The sequence below is a fragment of the Psammomys obesus genome, unplaced genomic scaffold, assembly GCF_907164565.1.
Source record: "Psammomys obesus unplaced genomic scaffold, mPsaObe1.curated_primary_1811, whole genome shotgun sequence".
NCBI classification, from domain to species: domain Eukaryota; kingdom Metazoa; phylum Chordata; class Mammalia; order Rodentia; family Muridae; genus Psammomys; species Psammomys obesus.
Genome location: NW_026591646.1, coordinates 25,211 through 33,948, shown reverse-complemented (window position 1 = coordinate 33,948; position 8,738 = coordinate 25,211). Strand labels below are relative to the sequence as shown.

The 8,738-nt window shown below is 43.0% G+C and overlaps 1 protein-coding gene across 1 annotated transcript in view; it reads right to left on the bottom strand.

The window, feature by feature from the left end:
• Nucleotides 1-3: 3 nt before the first annotated feature.
• The window catches only part of LOC129680188 (rho GTPase-activating protein 42-like), a gene marked incomplete at its 3' end in the record, with an annotated part of 28,424 nt that continues 19,689 nt past the window's right edge, over nucleotides 4-8,738 (bottom strand). Inside the window, exons 6-7 of the mRNA XM_055611759.1 lie at nucleotides 8,241-8,370; nucleotides 4-20 (exon numbers count right to left, since the gene is read on the bottom strand). Of these exons, the coding sequence (XP_055467734.1) occupies nucleotides 4-20; nucleotides 8,241-8,370 (147 nt within the window). The remainder of the gene's footprint in view (nucleotides 21-8,240; nucleotides 8,371-8,738) is intronic.

Below are 8,738 nucleotides of genomic sequence, written 5' to 3'. Positions count from 1 at the left end.
CCACGTGAAACCCAGTGGTCCTAAAGCAGTAGACCAACAAAAAAAAAACCACTTCAGATTTGGACAGACGGTTTGTCTCTACGTGTGCGCATGGACTCTCTTACACATGGAGAGTGTCCACACATGCTGTCACTGGAATATTCACGTGAGGACGGCCAGTCTGAGCAAAGGTGCCTGGGGACAGCATCGTGGATTCAAATGGCTTTAATAACCCTCCCTCAGAGGACCTGGAAACCCGTGAGCGAGCCCACATGTAAGCGTCAGCTATCTTAATCTTATCTATAAGCATGGAATCTGGTCAGCAGGTCCAGATATGGACAGAAGATGTTTGAAAAACCAATCGCACCAACAGTGGACAAACATTACTGTAATTTTAGAGATGGGTGTCTTGCTTTGATTATCCTCAAACTTACAATGGTAGCCAAAGCTAGCCTTGAGCTCCTGATAATCCTGCCTTCAGCTCCCAGGGGCTGGGATTACAGGAGTGCGTCACCATTCCTGGCAGCTGATTAGAAAATTTGTTAATTCTTAGAAAGCGCCCAGATGTATATTGTCACTCAGGAAGCACCTGACAAGTGAGTTATGAGTGGATAATCATCTCTGACTTTCTTGAGAAATAAGTCTGAGGCTGGACAGAGCTCAAAGGGTTGCATGCTCTCCCACACTCACTAGAGCAGACATGAGGCTTCAGGGATGAAACTGCACTTAAGAGGCAGAGGTAAGAGGAGAAGTACAAGGTCGTTGTTAGCTACACAGCACGGCCAAGCGCACCTGGGATACAGGAGACCTTGTCTTTTTAAAAACAAATGTTATTAAAATAATACTTCCCCATTTATAGTATTTATGTAATTATATGAAAAGGAATGTGTGTGTTAGTAATGCTCACTTTTGCTTCCCCCACAAACACTACCCTCTTTCTCACAGCGCGGGCACACCATGTCATGGGTTGGCACTGCTCCTGAAGAACCAGACACTCCTGTGTCTACAGTGGGGTGTATCCTTCATTCTGCTTTTCCTTGACAGAGCACAAGAGCTTGCCTTTACCCGGAGAAGTGAGTGTCCTGAATCTAAATGCCATGATGGACCTTGTGCACTGGAAACAGAGCTTTGGGCTCCCTTCCTCTGAGCGTCTTCAGCTGCCACACCACCCACTCAAACAGATTTCCTTAGTCACCTCTATGCTTAATGTGACTGCTGGCTTGATTTCAGAACCCTGCTCTCAAAAGCAAGCAATTAGAATACAAAAAAGCGCCCTTTGAGAGGCAGTTTCATGAGCCACTGGGTTTCTTTTTTTTTTTTGTTAATAATAGTGTCCTTGGTGCCAGCTTTCACATCGGTTAATACTTAAGCTACTCCAGATTTGAAAATGACAGGGAACATGCATGCTTCACAATCACAAGGGATTACAGCAATTAACTCCAGTTCTGTTCTGGGGCCACTGCACACCACAGTATTGACAGCACTCGATACTCTGTGACATGCCACGTAGAATACTTAACAGCTGAGGGCTGCTGAGTGGGACATGGCTGGTGCACTCGGACTTTGTTCCTTAGTGATGTATTCGGTAGGATCAGCTGTTCGTTTTAAACCAAGCACCCCCATTCTCTGATGACATTTTAGACCCTAAATGTCTATTTTTCCCCCTGCCTTATCTTAAGTTTGAAGCCTCCTGCATGCACTTCATGGTGACACTTGCTGTCCACCGTGCTGCTTGCTCTAAGGCTGGCTGGCAGCTGTGTGGGAGATGGTCTTAAACAAGTCACTTGAAGCCCCTTAACAAAGCGTCTGAAAATTTTATTACAACTCCAAAGCTGCAAACCCAAAGAATCCCAGTCATCCTGCCCAGGGAGCACAGAAAGCGGTGACAGAGATGAGGCGGTGGGGGTGAGGGTCACATTCACAAACACCTACTACAACCCTTTAACCTCAGAACCTCCAAGGTAGACTTCATTAAAGAGCATCACACACCCAAGAGAAGCAAACCTGCCCGCTGTGCACAGGCGTGAGGTGTTCTTTTTAAAGGAATGATACTCTAACTTGGCTTTCATTATTTTATTTTTCAAAAAGGGTTATTTTTCTACAGTATATTCTGACTACGGCTTTTCTTCCCTCACATCATCCCAGATCGCCCCCACCTCTCACCATGCCAACCTCATGCCTTCTTTAAAAAAACAAACACATGGTTAAAACAAACAAGAATGAAACGACAAATTCACAACAACAAAAGATAAATGAAGAAAGGACACAAGGAATATAGACATACACAGAAACACACACATACACGCCCCCCTTTCATTTCTGATGTTATTAATTTGGATCTTCTCCCTGTGTCTTTTATTTAATTTGGCTAAGGGTTTACTAATATTAGAAATTTTTTTCAAAGAACCAACTGCTTGTTTTATTGATTCTTTGTATCTGTTTCTATTTTATTGATTCCAGGCATGAATACAATTATTCTTGCCATCTACTGATTTTGGGTACTATTTCTTCATTTTGTTCTCCATCTTTCAGGTGTGCTATTAAATTGCTAATATGAGATCTCTCCAATTATTTTATGTAGGCACTTAGAAGTATAAACTTGCATCTTAGAATTGCCTTCATTGTGTCCCATATCTTTTGGTATGTTATGTTTTCATTTTCATTATATTCTAAAAAGTTGTAAATTTTCTTATTAATTTTATGCCTTGATGAATTTTTTTTTTAATTCAGTAGTGAGTTGTTCAGTTTCCATGCTGTTCTAGTTCGCATACTTTCTGTTGTTTCTGCTTTTGTTGCTATCCAGTTTTAATCCATGGTGGTCAGATAAAATGCAAGGAGTTATTTCTGTTTTCATGGATCTTTTGAGACTTGCTTCATGTCCAATTATGTGGTCAGTTTTGGGGAAAGTTCCATGAGGTTCTGGAAAGTATATTCTTTTTTGTTTGAGTGAAACGTTCTATAAATATCTACTAGGTCTATTTGACTTATGGTGTCATTTTGCTGTAGTGCTTCTCTGTTTAGTTTTTGTCTGGATGACTTTTCTGGTGGTGAGAGTGGGGTATTGAAGTCTCCCACTATCATTGTATGAGGGCCAATAAGTGATTTTAGCTGTAATGGTGTCTGTTTATTTTATGAACTTGAGCACCCTTACATCTGACATATAAAAATGTTCAGTAGTGTGATGGCCTCTTGGTAGATTTTTTTTTGTTTATGAGTATGTAGTGTCCTTGTTATCCCTTATGATAAGTCTCGGTTTGAAGTCTATTTTGTCAGCTAATAATACGGCTATATCTGCTTGCTTCTTTGGTCTATTCACTTGAAATATCCCCTTTCATCATTTTACCCTGAAATAATATCTATTCTTGCAGGTAAGATGTGTTTCTTGGATGCTACAGGATGGATTCTGTTTTTGCATCCATTCTGTTAGCCACTGGCTTTTTATTGGGGAACTGAGATCATTGTTGTTAAGAAATATCAATGAGCATTGTTTGTTGATTCCTGTTATTTTGTTGTTGTTGTTGTTGTGACGGTGATGATAGTGGTGTGTGTGTGTGTGTGTGTGTATGTGTGTGTGTTTCCCCTCTTTTGATTTGCTGGTCTAGAATTATGTCTTGTCTTTTTTTCTTTCTTTTCTTTTTTTTTTTAATGTGGTTAAACTCTTTAATCTGGAGTTTTTCTTCCAGTGCCTTCTTAGTAGTGAACTTATAGATAGATATTGCTTAAATTTGGTTAAATTATGTTTCACTTACTAGATCTTAGGAAATTGTAATTGTTGTGGGTTCCTTGTTTGGGGTGTTTCTAGAGAGGAATAGAGATGCATTAGGAGAAAAAGCTGAACGGGTCTTCAGGAAAGACCTAAATGGATCTTGTTCACATCTAGAGTTCCCTGGGAGCTAGAGGTGTGGTAGAAGAAGGGGATCCTGCATGAAGGCTGCAGGAAGGTCATGAATTATCTTAGAGGCAAGGACTAGGGAACCATGCCTCTGAACCAGGAGTCGGACTCTACAGTGAATGAAGTTGGGTGGAGAAGAAACACCTACAAGAAGCTTTTTATTGGGCCGAGAGTGAGAAGCCAGAAGTCATAATGGAGGACGAGAAGGATAACACCATTCATTGCCTACCTGAGTCCCGGACAGCTGTGGTCACTGGGTATCCTGGGTAGAGAATGTCTCTACATGGAAGTGGCTGACGTGACAGGCTCTAAATTGTTTTAGGGACTAGGTAAAATAAACCTATCCTGCACAGACTAGCAAGTATTCATGAGAAGAATAGTCATGTTAAGAACATCACTGGAAACTGAGATACTTTGATACATATTGTTGTTAATTCTTGGATCCTCAATAAGAGAGATATATACATTTTTCTTTCATGAATAAATAGTCTGGATTCAGAAAATTATATACAACAGCAACATGGTAAGTGAGAGAGAGCTGGAGATGCAGAAATTTGTAACATGCTTGCCTAACCATTCACAAAGTCTTGGGTTCAACCCCTAGCTCTGATTCACTGGGAGTAGTGGAATGGTTTTAAAAGTCACATTACAGAAGGGGGGGGGGCAGCAAGTCCAAGGCCATCCCCCGATCCATAGTGAGTTCAAGGACAATCTGGAGGAGACATGAGACCCTATTTGAAAACCTAAACAGAATCCAAAAGGTACATGGCAGACGAGGAGCTCCAATAGATTTCTGACTATGTAACTCATGTGCCTCCCAGGTTAACCAAAGACTGTCAGGTGAGACGTAGTGCCGCCCAAGGTGGACTATGTCAGCAGCTCCATATCCAGGAGCCAGGGACTGCCTCTACCCTATCTTATCATTACAGACTGCAGTGATGGCTACAGAGGTGTACACGCACATGAAAACATCAGTTAATACAAGATCCTGTTGGCAAAATACAGCCAGTGTAGCTGTATACATGATGCAAGCAGACCCAGAGAAACCCCAAGGAGAAAATTGTTTGGGGACATAAAAGCAGAATCAGAGAAGGGTTCACAAAAAAGAAAGGAGTTATCCTGCCTGTGAAGGTCTCCAGCGCCAGATATAACCCAAGCTCCCTCACAACAAGGGCATAAACATGGCAGCAACCAGGGGGGACCTTCAGGGAGCCTTGCAGCAGGGATAAATGAAGGGAAAGCCTGAAGGCAGAGGAGAGGCCTCTGTACAAGACTAGCCTGGACTGAAATGATGGAGATAATGGAGAGACGTGAGTCAAATGGTCTCAGGAACACATAGCAGACCGATTAGATTCCATGATTCAGACAGAGATCAGAGAACTAAAGATTGCTTGGAGTTTTATAGCCTAGAAGAATTCCATTAAAATAAATGAAATATCCTCAGCTAAGGTTAGCACCACAGGGGTTCAGGATGACTTACAGTCAGATGTCTTACAATAAGGTACGAATCTCAGATGCATACATCAAGTTCTCACTAGGTCCATCCCAGGTAGTCCTCAACCCTACGTCACACTGTCCAGAGAGGTGTCAGCAAGCCATGGCCCCATTCAGTGAATGGACTACTACATAGTAACTGAGTAACAAAGATGTGAAGATTAGAGTCAAGATATTTCTGGTGGGTAATCCAAAACTGTTTCTGTTTAGAATGAAAAATGGGACCAAAATATTACCAAGTTGAAACAAATTTGTCTTGACTTTCGATTTTTGTTTTGTTTTGTTTTTGTTTTGGGAACGAGCAACAGGGATGGAACATGAAGATTGTGAGTGTGTGGGGAGGGAAGTGAGGAGGACTAGCATGAGTGTTGGGAAAGGGGAAAATATGATCAAAATGTAGTGTATGGAAATTTAACTAGGAAGGCAAAGAAATGGCATGTGTGCAAGGATATGAGCAACTGTCTATTATCCATGGAGAAAACCTGAGACAGAAAATCAGGCCAGAATGCATAACAATCCTTAGTTATGGTCTGCAAACCCCTCCTGCCTCCGTCCATTTCTACAAAGCGCTCGCTGCTCAATGTCACAAACCCTCACCTTTGGTTAAACCCTACTCAATACAAATGTAAACTCCTCTCAACCAACATACATGCTGACACTTCGAATCTGAGACACTTAAAGTAAATATCCCGAGTGTTATGTCTTAAGCCAAATCTATACCTCATATTGTCTGACCCAGCAGACCAATCTATGAACTGGAGGCTCAAAGCTATTTCTTCTGCTCTAATTGTAAAATAGCCAGAAAGTAATCAGGATTCATCACCTCAGATCTGACAAGAGCAGACATTAATGAGACGGACAGTCTTAGCCCCTCATCAGCCTCGGTCCCTTATCTATCTAGACTGTGCTGTAACGCACGTTTGCCAAATCTGTCAATCAAGTTGGTACATGCTTGCATGGCACTATTCAATGATGGCGCACAACCTGAGTGTCTCCGATGCAAGCTTCATCAGCCTTCTAGTGACCGTGTTACAAATGTGCATCAAATACCTTCACAGTCAACACTACAACTCTGGCTTCTCCATCACAAACCCTTCGCAACTACATTACTTTGCCAACTAAGCCAATGTTTTCCCACCATTAGCATGGAGACTTTGGAACAAGCTCCTCTGAGTACCTCACAGTCACAATGGGTAGGACAAGAAATGAACAGGATATGGCTAAAGTGATGTGTTTGAGTCTCAAAGTTGACAAACGTAGGATGTCATAGCTTTGTGTACTTGACACAAACCTGGACCTGCATTGGAAAAGAGAATGTCTCTTTAGGCATTGCCTTTGTCCGGTTGGTGTGTGGGCATATGTGTAAGGTATTTTCTTGATGGTGACTGATGTGGGAGAGCCCAGTCCACTCTGAGTGGTGCCATCACTTGGCGGGTGGGCCTTAGCTCTATATGAGGGATAAACAAACAATGCATGGAAAGCCAGCCAGGAAGCAGTTTTCCTCTATTATCTCTGCTTCAGTTCCTGCCTCCAGGTTTCCGTCCTGAGTCCCTGTCCTGACGTCTCATGGATGGCCAGTAAGCCAAATAAAGCCTTTCCTCCCTCAAAAAAAAAAAAGGCCAGAACATTTCAAAGCTTTGGTGGTAACTTGCTGTAAAACCTAAACATGCAGTATTCTACTTTGCCAAAGCAGGTTCGGATCCTGAGGCTGAAAATAGCAGCTTGTCCATCACAAATGTGAGAGCAGCACTTCAGCACACATCTGACTCGAAACTGAGCCCATTTAGTCAAAACGGTCAAAGTGGTTTCGTTTACTGACAGCACACAGAAGGGACCCCAGTTACCCGTGTGTGATGGATTTAGGTTGGTTTTTTTGGTGGGGAGATCATGCTGAGCGTGAGGCCGTTATGACAGTTCTCTGCTGGTTCTGCTATTTGTTTTCTCACCTCAGGAAGTAGGGAGTGGTGGGGCATGGCATGATCACCGCTTTTACTTCTGAGAACCAGCAGAGCTCAGAATTTAATGAAGTGTGCCGCTGAGGGAGAAACTATTAGTATAGTCACCGGGCTGAGTCATCCTGACGAGGGCTTTTATTTTCAATTTTCTATGGAACTTTAAATTGGGAGGGGTGTCACAATTACACTCTAAAACTCACTCAACGCTGTTATCATCAGAGATCCCATGCTGAAATCTAGAGTAACGGTTCCTCGCTTTGGTGATGGCAGTGGTGGAGAGAAGACTGTTTTAAATTCCGTAAAGAATTTAGTCTTCCTCTGTGAAACATTCAAGCAGCTAAGCCACGTGTGTGCACACGGCATGATGAATCCAGGGCAGCCACATGGCTCAGCAGGTAAAAGCGTCTGCCGCCAAGGCTTACAACCTGAGTTCGAACAACGAGACAAATGTGGTGGAAGGACATGCCATTAGTTGTCTTCTGACCTGCACGCACATGCGTGCTCACGTACACCCACACTTTTTAAAGAGGAGGGCTAGGGTAATGGCTGCGAGGGCAGGAGGGGAGGTTGGTATAGAATTTGCTGTGCACGCATGAAGACCTGAGTTTTGATCTCTAGAATGCAAGTGACATGTCAATGTATCTGGCAGCCCTCCTCCAGGTCTAGCCTCAGAAGGCAGTGTCCCACAGCAAGCTGGCGGTGATGGCTATTCTTGCTTGTCAGCTTGACTACATCGGGAATTAACCATAACCCAAGCTGCTGGGCACAGCTGTCAGGGGTTCCTTGCTTGGATCATCCGAGTGCATATATGTGTGTGTGCAACCACACATATGTGTCCACTCACATACAAACATGCATACACACTCATGGACCCACACACACATGGAAAACAAAAAGGAAAGTCAGTTTCCGGGACTCACTTTTCTCCTGGACGTAAAGATAGCCCTCCATGGTCCACTGGCTGGGAGGCCTGTAATCCTGGTTGGCCGATTTCATCCTCTGCATCAGTCTCTCTACCTCTTGCCGAGTACTTTCAAAGTTATTCCTTGTCTTAGGTGGAGAGAAACAACAAACTCACTTTGCATTTCCCGACAGCTTTGAGCAACTTTCAAAACCACCCAACATATTGGAGTAAGCTTGACCCTTTTGGTTCTTTTCAGCATAGCAGGTCTCTGATGGGCTGATCTGTGTGTCCGCTTTGAGTCACTTTCTGGAAACATCCCTGGATGGCCTTGTGCATTCTTCCCTGATTCTCCTGTGAACAAGACTTTCTACCTCCATACGTTGTGGTGAGTCCCAAGTAGGGGAACTACAGCAATTGAAATTATTGAACATCTGCTACCCTCGAATTAGCAGATATTAAAGGTAGACAGATAAGAACTTAATCTCTTTGGAGGAAGAAGAAACGGTGTTTTCAA